Source organism: Diadema setosum, chromosome 14 (genome assembly GCF_964275005.1).
Source record: "Diadema setosum chromosome 14, eeDiaSeto1, whole genome shotgun sequence".
NCBI classification, from domain to species: Eukaryota; Metazoa; Echinodermata; class Echinoidea; order Diadematoida; family Diadematidae; genus Diadema; species Diadema setosum.
In genome coordinates this window covers 31,981,046-31,999,262 of record NC_092698.1, presented here as the reverse complement: position 1 = coordinate 31,999,262, position 18,217 = coordinate 31,981,046, and the positions used below count along the sequence as shown (strand labels likewise).

The 18,217-nt window shown below is 37.4% G+C and overlaps 2 protein-coding genes across 2 annotated transcripts; both read right to left on the bottom strand.

Moving 5' to 3' along the window:
* Nucleotides 1-7,385: 7,385 nt before the first annotated feature.
* Nucleotides 7,386-12,645, bottom strand: LOC140237544 (stabilin-2-like). Its single transcript, XM_072317479.1, has 3 exons — nucleotides 11,909-12,645; nucleotides 10,590-10,754; nucleotides 7,386-9,724 (listed from the first exon to the last, which is right to left on the bottom strand). The coding sequence occupies exons 1-3, from the start codon at nucleotides 12,527-12,529 to the stop codon at nucleotides 9,353-9,355; spliced, it is 1,158 nt and encodes a 385-aa protein (XP_072173580.1). The 5' UTR covers nucleotides 12,530-12,645; the 3' UTR covers nucleotides 7,386-9,352.
* Nucleotides 12,646-12,738: 93 nt separating this feature from the next.
* LOC140238290 (uncharacterized) lies at nucleotides 12,739-17,814 on the bottom strand. Its single transcript, XM_072318226.1, has 3 exons — nucleotides 17,596-17,814; nucleotides 15,455-15,652; nucleotides 12,739-12,831 (listed from the first exon to the last, which is right to left on the bottom strand). Exons 1-3 carry the CDS (start codon nucleotides 17,812-17,814, stop codon nucleotides 12,739-12,741), a joined length of 510 nt encoding a protein of 169 aa, XP_072174327.1.
* Nucleotides 17,815-18,217: the final 403 nt, after the last annotated feature.

The window sequence follows — 18,217 nt, the reverse complement described above, 5'->3', positions numbered from 1 at the left end:
CTCTGTCTGATAGACCACGTAAGAACAGAGAGTAATTAGTTTGATCCCTGTCTCATGTAACTAACCATGACCCTTTCATTCCTGTTTCAATGGTGTAACCGGACCTGGCCATTGAAAATTAGATTCAGTAATGATAAACACTTTGCCTCTCATAAGGAAGTCAGAGAGATTAAAAAAAACAAACAAACTGTGAGTGCGCACAAAGTCAATGAGTGAAGTATGATTGCAGAGGTTTGCAACGAGTTTGATGGGATATGGCTATCAAAGAACTTTTTGCTGTTTCTATTCCAAATTTTCTTTGAATAGCAAAATATTTGCATCAAGAGTATCTTATAGTCTTATTGTTACCTGATACGATGACATTTACTTTTTTGTTTTTCTTTTCAGATGGGGAAAAAAAAAATAACCGCTTGTTTACTGAACCATCCATGATGATGTCATGATTACTTTTGTGTATCATTTTGTACATATATACTGTGATTATTTAATGTTTATGTTGTAATGCATTTCAGTGGTTGGTTATGCTGTATGAAGGCATTTTTTTTTTTTTTTTTCACCTGAGTTCAAATGGAGTGTATATCACAAGTACATTGTATGTTCATGAAGTATGTGTATGTGCAGGCACATTATATACAGATCTACAGATGTGCAGAATGTTTCTTGTTATTTTATACTCCTAGCTTACTATGTCTCCACCATGAAAAGGTGAGAGATAAATGGTTTAATGCTTAGTCAGGCAGCTTATGTCATGTATGATAGCTTGTATATTGATAATGAGACTTGCATTCAGCATTTCCTTATGTAAAGATATTATTTTCACCTGGCCAAAGCCTGGCTGCACATAGGGTCCAAAGTACTGTAGCTGAGGGTTCAGGTAGGCACCCAGTCACTCGTGTCGGGACGGATTTAGCATTATCATGCGCTGTATCATTGTTTGTGTATTTTGTGCCAAGACGGCTGCAAGACTGAACGTTCATGTGTGAAATTTGAGCAATAATTGACTGCCATGTCAAACATGTTGCATAGCCATTATGGACATCACATCAAATTATTTGTCATCTTTTTACTTTATTCATGTTATTGTTATTATTATCACTTTTTTTGTTTCTGTCACACTTTTTAATTGTTAGAATGCTTGCCAGTATTACAATGCTGCTCTTCTAGGTGTACAAGTAGCAGGTTAAGAGAACAAAAGTGGAACTCATTGTGTCCAAATGTGGAGCCTGCCATCAGGAAAGGCTTACCTACTTTATGTGAGAAAATGGACAGGAGGCAGTATGAATTTTCTGGTCAAATGCACCATAAGGGAAATACAGCACTGTTTGGAGTGCATGGGACTAAGCGATAAATCTGCCATTGTCATGTTCATAAATGTGCCATGTGCTCAGAATGTGGAACGCCGTGTGATGGGAGCCGTGGCTGAAATGACTTGTATCTTTCGGTCTTAATTTATGTGGAATATTCATAGGGGTTCCTGGCAGTGATTTAGGCAATCCAAAAAGTATGTGAAATCTGAATTCATTTATTCATTTGTTTGGTTTATTCGTCCAGGCAGAAATACATCCAAGACACTACAGGGTTGTTAAATACAAGATAATCATCCCTGCATCTTCTTGGTTTTTTTTTTCTTTCAGAAATGTTGGAAGTGGTGTAATGTGCAGTAGTGAATTGCAGCCCCTTTAAAATGGGTTATCACATGGCATTCTGATGTTGCTAACCACCAGTGTAACATGGTACTCATTTTCAGTTTAACATTTTTGTTTAAATTCATATTCAATATGTACTTGTTTATGCCAATCATCTTATAGATACACTGTATTGATTTTATATTCAGAAGTTGCAAACAGATTGTCTCTCTGTTGATAACTTGTTAACACAAAGATACATAAACACGTTTTTTCAAAATAATCTGCATTCAGTGCACCTTTCATTCCTGATGGTTAATCTACGACACTTTGGTAGCAAGTTTTCATGAGCTGTTGTTGAAAGCTTTAAAAAGGATATTTGAAAGTAAGTCAGTGTTGCCAAGAAAAATGATCAGACAGTGCCACATTGCTTACCCTCAGGAGAAGTGAACAAAGTATGTTTTGGAACAAATATGTCATGATGCGGATATTTTCTTTTTGTCTGTATTACGCCTGCTGGACTAGGAGTATTGTGCAATTCATATCCGGACTCTCATTGCCAGTTGTTACATGCATCCAAATTTAATTTGAAATGAAGGAAACATGGCAAATTTGATGATGGACTTTGTTGGATGAATGGAGTTGGTTAGTAATGCAAATCTACATGCTCATGATATCCATTATTAGAATCATGTCAAAGGTATGTCACATATTAGCTGGAATACTTTTGTGTGAAATGGGTCTTTTTCTAACTCACCTTGTAGGAAGAGAGAAGTATGAGGCTCATAGAAACCATCAGGTTTCCATGATTTTTTGATATTTCATTTTTTACCAAAGTAGAGGATATATTTCCTGCGATCAAATGGGACAGAACAATCAGCTAACCCCCAATCAGTCGGACAATATAAAATGCTTTGGTTTGTATGACTGGTACAGCTACAGTCAAACCTGCCTTTAGCAATTATCTTTCCTACAGTGGCCACCTGCCATATACAGTCACTAAAGAAATTCCCCTCCCCCAAGAGGAAAGCCATGTTAAAGACCTTGTTTACAGCGGCCACCTTTTTTTCTTTTTAATCTCCCATGGATGGCCACTGTAAACAGGTTTGACTGTAGTTGGTTTGTCGGAAGAAGTATGTTTCCTTTCAAGGATGTGTACATTGCCACCCCCTTCCTTCTCTTTAGACCAGATCCCCCCCCCCCCCCCCACCAGCATCTTATTTGACTGTTAAAGGGTGGGAAAACCAAGGGCCCTCACAGAATTATGCAATGAATAATTTAGCTTTGGAAGCATATTACTTAAAGTGGCTAGATATTGATGAATACAATGTAATGACCAAACAGTAATAGTTATGATATGATGAAGACGGTTATGATGTCATCTGTTGTGGTGATAGTGATATTGATATGATGGTCGATGGTCATGCCACATTGATTGTGACAGATTGCGAATTTGTTTGGGTTGTCAAACCACCAAAGAATATGATATTGATAACATTGTGGTGGAGCTTATGTTGATGATGATGATAATGATGTTGATGGTAATGATGATGATGATAGTGATGATGATGATGATGATGATGATGATATGATATGATATGATAATGATATTGTCATGCTCACTTAGCATCGGCTTTAAGATATGAATAGGTCAGGATATTAACCTTCAGTGGAAGAAAATGAATTAAAACATCAGAATGGTGGTCTAGTGTATAACTGATGCAGTGTATATGCCTTTGATGGATTAAAAAAAAAATCCAAGCATTTCTATTCAGAATTGATTCAAGGAGGATATTGTTGGAATTTATGCGTTATAAAAGAAGAAATACTCTGTTGGTAAGCCTACGACCAGTTCATAAATACATCGTCCAAAGTGAATTTATACTGCAGCACAGTATCTACAAAGTTGGAATCCTCTTGCTACTCAGATGTAGATTGTGTATACGAGCCATGTAAAAAGTCACTTGTATATGCATTAGAAGTGAAGTCTATCACAAAAAAGTGGTCATTGCACTGAAGTATTATGAGGTACTTTTTTGTCGGCTTGAATATAAAAATGATTGACATGAATAGCCAGGACAGAAATGCTACATTTTCCATTCTCTTCTTCTTCGTCTTCTTCCTTCTCTTTTTCTTCTGTTTGCTCCTCTTCCTCCTCCTCCTCCTCCTCCTCCTCCCCCTCCTCCTCCTCCTCCTCTTCCTTGTCCTTTGTGCAAAGTGGGTGATATTTGGCCAATTCCAAGTATCACCTCCTCCTGATAAGTAGGCCTGCAATGCGAAGCCGAGTCAATTCTCCTGGATGAGTCAAAGCCTTATCACAGTGTGGTCTAATTATACACATGGATGTAAATAATGTACAAATTAAGATGAAAAGGTGGAAACGTGATTTCATATGGTTTATTTTCTGCAAACAATGGTGCACTGTTGTCGACTTTGTTAGCTTTGTATGTAAAATGTGTAAATTTATAAAAATGATCAGTGATGTGGTGTGTAAGTGTGACACAAAGCAAAACCCATTCATGTAAATGAAATATGGTATCTTAATATATATATATAAATATATATATTATTTACTTGTTCCAATATGGTTTATGTGGTGATTTAATACTTTTTTTGAAAGACTACCGGCAGTACAGTAAATCTTTTACCTCGAATGCATTAGGGTGATATTACTAATTTTGTTTACATTTTTGCCAAATGCTATGTTAGAAGTTGTGGAACTGCTTTAAAAAAAAAGAAAAAAGAAGAGAGCTGTTATTAAAGGTAGTTCATATTTAAATGAGAATAGATGACTTGTCGAACATGCTGGATGTGAAAAAGAATGTAAACACTAGGTTCATATTGTATGCTGTCTATGACATTTTAGTTGAAGACCACTTAATCAGGTGTTAAAAAATGATTCAAAAGTGGTTTGAATGATTCATAGTATTATCTTCACAAAGAGCAACTCAGATATGGAAGGATTTATTTAAAGTTGATGTTTATTGTACATAATTTCACAGTTAAACTGTAAAGACTACTATGTTGATTAGACTGCCTGACATCACATTGGTGTAATGATTATTTTAGAATGTATTATGAATTGTATAATCATCCTTTTTCCTCCTTCATGGCATTCTTTACACCCTTCAAACCCACTGAGGACTGCATCACCCTTTCTTACCAACAACATTTCCTGCAGGGAAGATGTAAGCAGCCACACTCTTACAGAAATTTCCAAAGATTGTTAGCATCATGGGGGATGCGGGGGTGCTAATGGCATGAAAATTCTGCCTCTGCAAGTTACTGTGATGAATACATGTCTAAAAAGGATTCCAAAGACTTTGTCATCTTCTGCATAGAGTTGGAAAGGGAGAGATTTTGTGATAATGTATTGAAGAAGATGTGCTGTGATATGTATGTGTATGTGTACTGTGTACACAATTCAGCATTTTTTCTTTTCTTTTCTGCATGTGGGTTTGGGGTGGGGGGGATGGGAAGGGTACTAGTATCTCCTGAAAATAGAGTGCCACTTCTACCTTGTATGTTGCCATAGGAGAAGGCAGGTACCAGCATCAATTCCACAAGTTAAAGACAGAGGCCAACTTACATCTTCTTAGTGGTCAATACGTGCACAATTTACTTTACTCAATTTGCCAATGCGTGAAAGGTAATAATGACTGCACGTGGCCCTGACAGTGGTCACACGACAAACCACTTTTCAAACTGGTATTTGTTTTTGAAAGCAGTCAGTATTCTTATTTTGTATTTATGTATACTCGTTCTACTGTATTTTCAGAAATTTCTGTTCATTTTCAGCAATCTTGGGGGGTGATGGATTTGATATGGCAGGGGAGTGGCATTTGTAAGGGATGGAGATACAATGTACATTGTACATGTAACCATTAGCATTCTGTCTCATTGTAGTGGCCTCTGCTGCAGGAGACGTTAGCTACATTATGGCAAGAATTAATTTTTTAGATGTGTACCAGTATCAAAAGTTTTCCCACATATGAGTTCTGATGTTAATAAAATCAATGAATTCAATTAAAATCATGACACAATCAATAAATGTATGTTCATTATATATGTATTAAATGTACACATAGAGCACTTTAATTTTTTTTTTGACAAGTCTTTTCAGCTCCCTTTTTTTTACACTACCTTTAATAACAGCCACAAACAGCAAATGAATGGTATGTGTTCATGCTACCCTTATAGTGTACATTGAACAAGGCTCATGAGGCAAAGTGTGACCCTACAGTCAAAGCAAAAACCCCATTTTGTGATGTCAGAAAAGCAAATGGTGATATCCTGTGGCTGTTACACAATTATCGCATGTGAAGCCGTGTAATAAAATGAATTTGGTTACCACATACATGTATTACAATGTACACTTGCATCTGCAGTGGCTTCTCTTGCCTGTGTTGTTCTTTATCAGTGTAATGTGTGAAAAGATGGGTTAAAGAGATGTTTAGTTTTGGTCGAGACGGGGATTCAGATTTTAACTCGTTGCAAGATAATTACAAACTGCTCATTTGAAATACCGAAGAGCACAAAATTCTAGGAAATATTAAAAGTTTATTTGATGAAAATTGGTTTTGAAATAGCCGAGATGTCCAAAAACAAGGTTTAAAAAAAGTGGTCCAAATAACAGGCTGGACCCACCTTTTGTTTTGACCATTTTGATTTTGAATATCTCGGCCATTTCAAAACCAATTTTCATCAAATGAACTTTTCATTCCTCCTAGAATTGTATGCTTTTTAATACTGTATTTCAAATACGTTACTGGTGTCTGATTATCTCGCAAAAACTTAACTTCTGAATCCCTATCTCAACCAATACTATACTACCTTTTAAGCTCAAACCCTAATTACCATTCTATGAATGCATACGAACACTGAATCTCTTCTTTTAATATCCACAATATATTCTTCCATCCAAATCTATTCTTTCACTCTGTCTCTCATTCTTCAAGCTCTCCCCTCACTTTCCCCCTTTTATTACCAACTTTGTTATTGATATAAACTGTATTTTCCAGCCACATCTTCTGGGGAAACATTTATAATTTTCTGTATAATCTGCATGAAAATGACCCAGACTTACTGGATTAATCCATGAAATCCTGTTGTACAGAAATTGCCATCTTGCCCCCATTGAATTGGAAAATGAATTTTGATCGGACAAAGATTGGATGGAAGTGGATATATTCATTGAATTTGGTGGAAAAAATGAAAGAGAAACTCTCACTTTCATATTTCAAAAAGCTGCCAATTAAGGGATCAGATATAAATTCAGCAAATTTTAGGTTGTTAACAATTCTGCAACCAAAGTAAACAATAGTACAGTCAACTCGTGTTATAACGAAGTCCTCGGGACTGGCAGCTTACTCTCTTTAGGTGTATATTGTAATTTATAAAATATGAAAAAATAAACCATAAAAAAACACAGAGCTGATAATGTTGGGGCCTGAATTTTCACTTTGTTGTGGCCAGAATTTTGTTATAACTGTGTTTGTTAGAACGGGAGTGCACTGTATGACTTGAATAAAGCTCAAAGGACATTTTTATTCTGCCTTAAGAGAAAAAAAAAAAAAACAACCCAGCAAATAATGATAGAAATTGAATAAAGAGATAATCAAACCAAAGAGATATGTTTTCTTAGACTTGATGTGTGAAAGAGAAACAGAGAGAGAGAGAGAAAAAAAAAAATATGTGTACCAGAAACTGCCATAATTGCCAATAGTGAAAACAGGAAAAAGTTAATGGGGTAACCGCTGCTCCTTTTTCCTTCACACAAGGAATTTATTTATGAGACACTTGATTAGAAAACAGATACAAAACATTCAGCATAGCATTGCACATTTCAAATTGTCTATATTGTCAAATCAATAATGAAAAGTGAAAGTTTAGTCTTGTTGGTCGAGTACTGTACAATATGACAAAGAAATGAACAATTTAACATCAAGGTCATTGCTCTTCTACAAAGAGTCTATCTGTATTAGTGGAGATGGTGTGCGTAGACTGAATAGTTATCATGTACATTAATCAATTAAAAAAAAAAACAACAACATGGGGCAAGATCAATTCATACTATCAAAATATAACATTTTCAGACAGAAAAAAAGAAAATAAAAGAAAAAACAAATTCAGTAGGGCTGATGTAATGTAAGAGTTCATAGTACTAATATGGTAGACAAAGCATTTCAGTCAATTTTTAAGTACCGACATATATTCTTCAACAGCTCTCAATCAAAATCCTATATACTTCACTAAAGCTGCCAAGAAGAACCTACATAACCAAGGATGTCCTAACACACTAAATGCCCCCAAACACCATGAATAGTGCATTTCAATGTCACTGGGGGGATCCTTCAGTTTTTAGCTAGTCTGTCAGTAAGTGCATGTCTTTATCAAAGCAGTTTATCGTGTTTTGTTCCCTGTCAAGTATGTAAAGAATATTGCCTGATGTCAGCTTTTCATGAGAAATATGCACTGAGCAAACAAGAAGCAAAAATATGTAAAGCAAGATCATTTGACTTTCAACAAAGAAACATATACTAGTATCTCATGTTATCTATTCAGCATTAAGATGGAAGCAATACGATGTGTTGAACAAATATCCATAAAAGTGTTATCAAACTTACAATCAGCAGAATTCTTCACTAATCAACTTCATTTTGATAACTCTCTCCCTTACAACCTTTGAGCCAATGAAGAGTTATATTGAACACTCGTTGCATTGCAACCCAAATGACAAATGTATTCCATCTTTACAGCAGAACTCAATATCAAAAGGGTTCCTCACATATTGTAATTGAGATAGCAACCTCCAACTGGGAAACTAATGGACATGTAAAATTGTATAAGCTCTTGCTTTGTGTCTCTCTTTGTGAACAGACACAGTACACTGAACTTGTAGGCCATAGCTTAAACTAGTCCTACGTCCATTCATTATTATGAGGGAACAATGGGTTCAAAATTTTGACATTTCATCAGTAATTTCCCTTAAGATGAGAGGGAAATGCCTTCAGATGCGAAGCTGAAACAAATTTCAGAGAATGCTCCCTCATATAGCATCCAGTCATGAATTTGCACAAGTATTCATCCTTTATTTTGGTATCATATATCATACTGCATTGTATGACACAAGCTAGTGACGAGTAAAATAAGGCTGGCGTTGTGATGGTGTGCGACATTGAGCACTGTCTCATGCTGCTAAAAGATACATCTACATGGCATGTGAAGCATTACACATAAACAACTGTGCTTTGCTACGATGTGTGTAAGTGTTTGTGTTGAGTATCACACTTTTACTGCTGTAATCTCATTCAATATAAATTGCATTTCTTCAAACTACTATAAAAACAACCTCATACAACGAGAAGAGGAACTCCATATCTTGCAAAATACTTTCTTGGTTAATGAAGTACCGGCAGACCTCGCACAAGTCATCATTACATAAGTCAACAAATCCTGTAGGTAAATGCAATAAGTCTCTAGTTCTTATCTTCTCTTTCATTCTTTGTTGACTTCAGCATAAATCAACAGTCACGTAAGCTGAAAGATTTTCTCCTTGGTTTACTTGGTAACAATCTTTGGCTCATCTATTGCTCTAATTCTAAAAGATTCCATGTTTTTGCATGATGTACTAGTACTGCCAGCAATTAAAAAAAAAAAAAAAATAGACCCGAATTTAGTCACTCAAATGTAATTACATGTACACAGCTCCCTAAAAGGTGACCACATTACACCCTACCACTGGAGACTTGATCCACCAGCACGGGAAACATGACCCCCTCCAATTCATGCACCACGCCATTTGTCACCGTGGTGTCAAAGCTGCGGATCATCTGCCCCTGGGATGCAACCCCGCCCTGCCCCACTTCGATGTAGATGGTGGAGCCCTCCAGGGAGTGGAGCTGTAGATTGTCGTACATGGCCGCATGGTAGACAGACTGGGCCACGACGTGGAAGGTGAGCACGCGCTTCAGGATCGTCGTGTTCTGAAGAAGCTTGCTCTGTTCAGGGGTCAGCTTGTTAAAGGCCGCATCATTTGGTGCAAACAAGGTCAAGGGCTTAAAGACTGGGGTGGACAGTGCAGCTGTCAGATTAGCTTTCTGTTAGAGCAATGAAAAAAAAAATCTTCAGTATTTGGTTTTAAAAAAAAACACTTATTGAAATTCAACATTTCATTATTCCTTGGTATGGCACAAGTAATTTTTTTTCATTTCTTTTTATTTCTCATTTCCTTTCTTAATTCTTAATGTGTTACCTTGATGCCCTCACATATGAAAATACATGATTGTGACTTCTTGTGCACACATTGACTGACAATGTTGAATCTTAAGATTTAACATATGCAATGTATGAATGAATGATGTCAGTGCCAGCTCATTGAAATAAACAGAAGTTAATGAGGCATTTCAAGGCATGAAAAGTTATGTTCCACTGCCACTGTCTTTCACTGAATGACACAAAAGGAGAGGGGAAATATTACATCCCCAACCCCCTGGGGGTTGATGCTCACCCAAGCTTAAAGTGGCCCACTTTTGATACAACTCTTCTTGGGTGCCCCTCAATTAACCCGTTGAGGACGGATAGATTTTGCTACAACATGCATTTCCCATAGACACCTGCCCGAGTATACTCGGGACTCGTCCTCAACGGGTTAACATTGCCATTTTAGTGTGTAAACCTTCTGCTCAAAGAATGCATACTTTGGATTTGTTCTGCAAGAGGAATAAGTGTATGCCACTGTACACTCACTCTTTGGACTAAAAACCTACTTGGAACTCCATGCTTAAGGTGACTTTGACAGGGTAAGTTCTTACATGAAGACAGATCAAAGAACATTTAATGAAAATTGAACAGAAATCACAAATTCATACAATGACTTAGTCAATCATTTTCTAAGTGAACGACTGATATCAGTCATTCTTTTAATCTAATGAAGTGTTGATGTTGTGACCTGCCCTCACTTACCTCAAGTGCTGCATAGAGCTTGCTGTACCTGGGCTCCTCCTGCACGTATCTTGCCACATCAGCACCAGTGGGCACGGGGTACATGACCTTGTCGATCACATGCACGATTCCGTTGCTTGCCACCAAGTCTGGGGTGATGACCTTTGCTCCGCTTGCTGTCACGACCTAGAATGTCAAAAACATCGTGGAGTAAGAGCACATTATGGCACCGAGCATGTTTTGTGCAAGATAAACTTAATGTAAGGTGTGCAAGAGGAGAGAAATAAACCAGGAGACCAGCAGGTATCAGCCGCCTAAATCCTCAAGCAGTCTCCCTTGATGTCACATCCCAGTGGAAGTCTGGTCCAACCTCATACAAAAGATGTCCATTCTATAAACCAGTCTCTTGTGCATAGACTGACAATATCTTATTAGTATTGTAGGAAATTGGCTGGTTACTTCAACACATCTCAAGTTACAAAAAACAAACAAACAGATAGGATTTTCAACATGAATACATTTTCAGGAAAATACCATTATCTCCACCTTACCAGTTGAGACACTGTATGATCATGCATATATGAACATATTAATATGAATAAAAAAAAAAATCAATATAAGTATGATGTGTATTTTCAATAATATATATCTTTATATACATATAATATATATACATATATTTATATATTCATATACATATAAATACACACACACACACATATATACACATACGCATAGTGCACACACTCAGTCAAAGCGGTTGCAGTGACTTATACCTCATGACCTGCCTTTGAATGTGACCAGCAACCAAAGATATGGTTTCCACTGGAAGACTGAGAACCATGCACAATGACTGCCAACAACTAATGCTGTGGCAAAGTGCAGTGGTCAGCTTTTTACAACTTAGGCCATGGCATCAAAAGGATGCTGTAGCTAAGGCAATCAGTGATCGTGTAAAGGGGGAGGGAGGTTAGATAGGTAATGCAAATGATGTTATATATCAACAGTAATATAAAACATATACATATGTGTTTATGTATTAAATATTAATAGAACATAGTCTCATATGAATACAACTGGTAAAAGGTTGACTGTACATTTGTATTAATAATATAGGCAATATATATATATATATACAGTACATACATATATTTCAGTCTAAGTGTTCAAAAGAAACTCTATTCTAATCTGCACGATGTCTTCAACCATTTTACACTGAGGAGATATTATTTGTTTTACAAAGATACAGTTACAATGTGCCTTTTTACAAAAAAAAAAAGAATAAATAAAAAATTAAAAAATTACAAGGAGAAAACAAAAGATAATGCGCAGCAGCCTACCGTTGTCAGAGAGCCTTGGCTTTCGACATGATATTTATCAATGTGAATCGGCTGGAAGGAGGTACTTGGACTCAGTGGAGGGGATGGGAAAAACGAGTATAACGCTGTGTCCTTGTTCAAGATTGCTATGTCAGAACTCATGTGGGCGCCGACAGCCACGTGATACTGTATTATGGCCTCCCTCGTCCAGCGATCGGCCAGGGCTGCTTTCAAAGCTGCCGAGCTCCTATCGAAGGCATCGTCGGAAAAGGCAAACACCGTCACGCGTCCCGTGCTGTTTACCAGGGTCTGTGACAGCCAGGACGTTTGAAGGGCCAACTTGGCAAACTTCTTCGCCGAATTTTGCTCTGCCACGTCGAGGACATTTTTGGCAGCCCCAGGTCCAGATTGCTTGGAAAGCTGAGTGACGGGTCGAGCTGGTTGGATCAGCTCAGCTGCTATTCGTTCCTTTGGGACAGGTATCGCTGGTTTGATGAGAAGAGAGTCTGGCTCGCGGAATGCACGCGGAAGTGTGTCAGCAGCCCCAACAAAAATTACTTGACATCCGACAAGAATGACGAGCCAATCTACCAGCAACGCGGCGCTCTTTCTCGAGACCATGACTGATGATTCGGGCTTCATTCAATGAGATCAAACCTACAGACACTTGGATATTTTTACCCCCCGGCGAGAAGTAGTCGATTGATATGATGTGATTGCTATGCTGAAACCATTGCTTCGCCAGGAAAAGGCCTTGTGATTAGTTTCCGCTGCGCTAGTAATAGTAGTACTACACTAGTACTGCATAGCGCATACGTGCATACATAGGGCCAGCTCCGCAGTTTATAGGTTTACATAGCGTGGTCATGTGTCCTGTCACGTGACATAAACTCCGCTGCGACGTGGGCGTGGCGTATCTCGTCGTTTATCGTGATTGTGTACAACTGCATAGCACCAGCAGGGAGGTGGAAGATATCTCTTCTACCTCCCTGGCAAAGAGCTGAAGTTATAGCTCTTTGATAGGGCCTACGAGTGAGTGTTCAGAGTCCATTTATGAAAAATTCAAGTTTATGCCCTTCCACCAAGGGGATAAAATTGGGACAGATGGGGCAAATGCCCTCCCCTCTGAAAAAAAGTAAAAAAAAAAAAAAAAATGCCCCTTGTATTCTTTTTTAGCTACCCATCCCTTTCTGTTAATGCCCATACGTACTGTTATATGAATAAAATGACACTGCCTTCCTTTACACGATTTATTTTCCTTGAAGGTGATTTTCTTCAATTGATTCATTTACAAAACATTCAGTTTTCATTCAATTTTTTTTACAAAAGGTACAACTTATGGGACAAAACAATCATATTCAAAAGATAAAAAGACTGACCCATCTTACATTATAAACATTATGAACATAATATTATGTATGCTAATATGTAATGAATACGTATGATATAATGATATAATATGATGCAATATAACATGATATAATGTAATATAATATATATATATATATATATATATATATATATATATATATATATATATATATATAATACAATATTATCATATCTAATGATACTTCAGGGGCCGCGGAACCAGGATGTGGGGGGGGGGGGAGGGGAGGCTTTGTGTTCAGTGACAATAGAAATATTAACGAAGTACAAAGTGAAAGTTTGAGGAAAATCGAACTACATGTATCCTTTCAATCCTATTTGGGTTTGTTAATGTTTCTATAAATTGCATTTGTCGCCCTCTCTTGACAGAAGTCCTATAATTATATAAGGTACTGAATAATGCAAAATAAAAAAAAAAGCACTTTTAAATTAAAAATGATTTTCGTACACCTCAAAACAGCGGAGAACAACACGTGCCTTGATTTATCTCAATAATGAATTGGGGGGGGGGGGAAGATGTTAAAATAAAACCAAAATAAAGTATAGAGTAGTCCTTAAAAATAGATATTGAAAATTATATTATTGTTTTTTTTTTATATATCAATGTGTAACACCAGGGGTCCGTTGCATAAAAGTTACTATCATGGTAACTTTGCCATCCAGTGGTAACTTCCATGGAATTCTTAATTTTGACTGGCTGTTGAGTAGTGTTGCCATGGTATTTACCATTGGATGGCAAAGTTACCATAACTGTAACTTTTATGCAACGGGCCCCAGGTTACTGTTCTAGAGAGCATGGCACATGGATCTACGCATTTTTACCGTGGGAAAGACAGCAAGCTTTACATTAAAAAGTATACTCTAGTAGACACTGCGTGTGCTTCTATACTCTTTGCTTTACGCTATACATCGAAGAGATGGGCAGGGCGCCACCAAAAAAAAAAAAAAAAAATGATACAGATGAAGTCCGATGTTATAATACTTGCGTTTAAGACAAAATCCCTTTCGTTGAACCCTTTCTGTGTTAGGAACTTTTGATAGTGTGTTACTATGGGCATTCAAAGCACATAAAGGGTGAAATGATGGTTCTGACAGCACCTTGCGACAAATTATTTTGTGACATGTCATACCTTGGACAGTGACAGGATCGACTCACGCACTCTGTGACCTATGAACCTTAAAGAGGGGCCTCATAGTTGCTGTTGTTGTTTCTGGTATAACGTGATTGTTATCGTAAGAGGATTTCCTGGTCCATTTGACGATTTTGAGACTTGAAAACCAATCAATTGTCATTCTTAAAAAGCAGGTTTTATCTTCTTTTGACTCTTGTCAGCCAACGTTTAGAGTAACGTATAGAACATAGGCCTGCATTCTAGCACGCCTAATTCAACGTCAACATTTTTAAGTAGGTCTATATCTTCTATGGCATCCAAGGTATCTAAAGCCCCTGAAAACAACATGTGTCTAAAGCCTGATTTATAAATATTTCAACTTCACTATTATGTACGACATTATTCATTTCATTTCATTTCATTTCATTTATTTCATTTCCAACAACATTTTCATACACAAAATAACACAACATCAATGCAATGTAGTAACAAAGAAAAATACGTTGACAATACTACGCATCACAAAAGCAAAGTAAACAATGAAAACTGAATTGAAACTTATTCTCAAACTAGGCGTTGGAACTAAAGTGGCACTTTGCACAGAGAATCATGCGTATTGTATTATGTCTGATGATGATGATGATGATGATGATAATGATGATGATGAGTGTGTGCGTGTGCTGTGCGTGTGCTACCCATACTATGTTGTGATACAGCTCTGTGGTGTAGTGAGTGCACGGATGAAGTTTGGAATGTGTACACATGAGATCCCAGGTTTGAATTCTGCCCAGTCAGCACGTACAATCTTGGAAAAGATGTTCTTTTGAAGGAGACGGGCTTTTAAATGTAACGTTATTTCCGTAGGTAAGATCAGGGAGGTGGGAAGATTGGGGACTATGTTTGATTCCAGAGTACAGTTCAGTTTGTAACGGTTTAGTCACCAAATGTTGGATGAGGTTGAGGGGTAATAGTACTCGATAGGTTTCAAGGGTTTGATGCAGTGTCAAATGAGCTAGAATTTGGTGATACTGTAGTGTTGGGAGTAGTAATGATGACATGGTCTCACCCGCACTGGTTGAACAGTTAATCCATCGCGAGGTTCAGCTCCTTGCCAGACTCTGTACACGTTGAATCGCATCTCTTGCACCGGTATGTCCATCACTTCCGGCGGCTTGAAAGCTGTCGGTACCCGTCGGTTATCGATCATCTGCGACTCATGAATTACCTCTAGGGCCATGTGATAGCGCAGATACCACTCCGTCACCTAGCACAGCGGTAAACAAAAAAAGGTGGAACATTGAATTAAAACATGATCTATTGGAGTGAAATGTCACCCAGTGGTCAAGTTGATATTGTCGTCAGGCTAATTGTGGAGGATAAAATCAAAGAAACAGTATGCTTTACACGCTCGAAGTTTCATTTGAATATAGAGGACACAAAGTAAGAATGCTATATGGAATCTTTATATTTAACGTGTCTTAGTGAGACAGCGATAGTGTTTAATTCATCTTCACACTAAATGAAAGGACGATATCATCAACTCACATCTCTTCCATTGCTTCGTATCTAGAATTTATATATCTATATTTCTCTCTACATATAATATATTTCGTACATAGGTGTGTGTGGGTGTGTGTTGGAAGAAACTTGTGTGGGTGTGTGTTGGAGGAAACAATTTCCCTTCCCCTTGCAAATCGACAGTCATTTATTATTACAATAATTATATTTGAAGAAAGGATCTCGATGCATTCTTCTTGAATTAACATAAAACAAGAATTGACAGATTTTGTGCGATATGTGCAGTGAGAGGTTTGTGAAGCATTGTCATTATTTCACCCGGACCTTGCTCATTATGAAATAGACCAATATCACTGTTTCATAAAAACATGCAAAACTTTATATTCCATAACCTTCCCTTTTGATATTCGATTTTGACGAACTTCGAGCATGGAGTGTACATGATTGATCATCAACATTAGTTCACCATGTTTGGAAATGGATCAGGGCAGACTTGGAATTTCATTTAGACTACTATGTCTTCAGCAAATATTACATGTATATTATTTTGACCCTTTTCGTCACTATCTGGGTAACATTGTGCAGTTCAATTCTGAAGTATCATGCCATTGTCAATACAACATTAAATTTCATCGGACTTGATTGAAAAGGAGACTGCAGGTCGTTCAGGCATTGATCGACGTACATACAAATGGACATCAAAATCCAGTCCAATTGAACATTTGCCATTTTATTAAAATAGTTATACAAACAAAGGATTTATTGTTTCTTCATCATTCAAAAAGAAAAAAAAAAGTAATTAAAATTGCATAATGAGTAATGATGATCCGTAGCCTGTAGAGGGAAAACTAATAAGAGACACAAGGGGATTTGTTCGGATGTTTTTCTCAAGGGATGGGAAGTCTGCTGGAAGTCGCTCAATAAGTTTGAGGTAGGAATGTATCATGATAGGCAAAATTATTATCCATACAGAGGATTTTTAGAGCCCAAATACAAGTGTTATTTTGTCGACGGACCTCATAACCTCCGACCCACTTAGAAAGTTTGTTGAACCCCACCAATATATATATATATATATATATATATATATATATATTTTTTTTTTTTTTTGGCTGAGGCGACCAATATTTAAAATATTGGACGGCAAGAGGGGAATTCCCCAAAGTTTGTATAAACGGCACCGTGATTGGTTGAGATATAGGCCTACGAGATGACTCGAAATATGAAGTAAAAACGTCTGTGATTGGTCAATCACGAATGAACTAAAATAGACAGTAGGAGACCATTCAGAGACAGAAAGGGTAATTGAAAAAATTCTTTGCTAAAATCCTCTGTAGGATAATAATGATAATATTGGATGTCCTATTTTCGGTCAATACAAGGAAATATTGGACTCGCTAAGCAAAATATTGGACTCGTCTTCGACTCGTCCAATATTTGTGCATAGCTCGTCCAATATTTCCTTGTATTAACCTCAAGGCCATCCAATATTATATAACTATTAATATTTGCTGATAAAGCAGTTTTCTTACAGAGTGTGACTCTATTACTCCTTTAAAGAAACAAAGATAATAGATAGTACATGTGAACACGAAAAACATAAGATAGACAGATCGGATCTATAGTTTCATCCTGTTGGTTTTAAATGTACAATGGATAACTTGAGGATTATGTTATATTATATTATACCTGCGCACTTGAATTCATGGCATCGACAATGTCCCTCGGCAGAACCTTGAATGCTTCATTGGTGGGCAAGAACACGGTGTAGCCGGGTTGGGAGCTCAGCTCATGGACGATCCACGGGCAGCGGTTGGCGTAAGAGAGGAAGGTCGTCCCACCTGCTTGCTTGATGACGTCGAGGATGCTTCCGTCACCGACCACAACCTCGTTGACAGGGTCCACCATCGTCACCTCTGGCCGCTCATCGAGGAAACCAGCGCACGATAACAGCCATGCGAGCACGAGTTGAATATTCATGTTTGTTTGTTTTTAATCCATGCAAAAGACGGTAAAATTATTTAAGAATATTGGGATATTGTCAATACGCCATATAGACAACTCAAGATAAACGTGGATGTTCGCCGGTGCTGCAGCTGAAAGCATTCAGCGATCAAAACAGTTCCTGCTACCAACTAACCCCGGAGGTGTCAAAGCAGCGAGCTGGCCCGTGAATGGTGAAGCATGCAGAGCAAAGATCAGAGAGGATAAGTAAGCAGTCTATTGATTACACTGGAACTCACTGATAATTAGCACAATGGGGACGGACTTTGCTTTGTCGATTGTTAAAAATTATGTGGAAACAATGCTT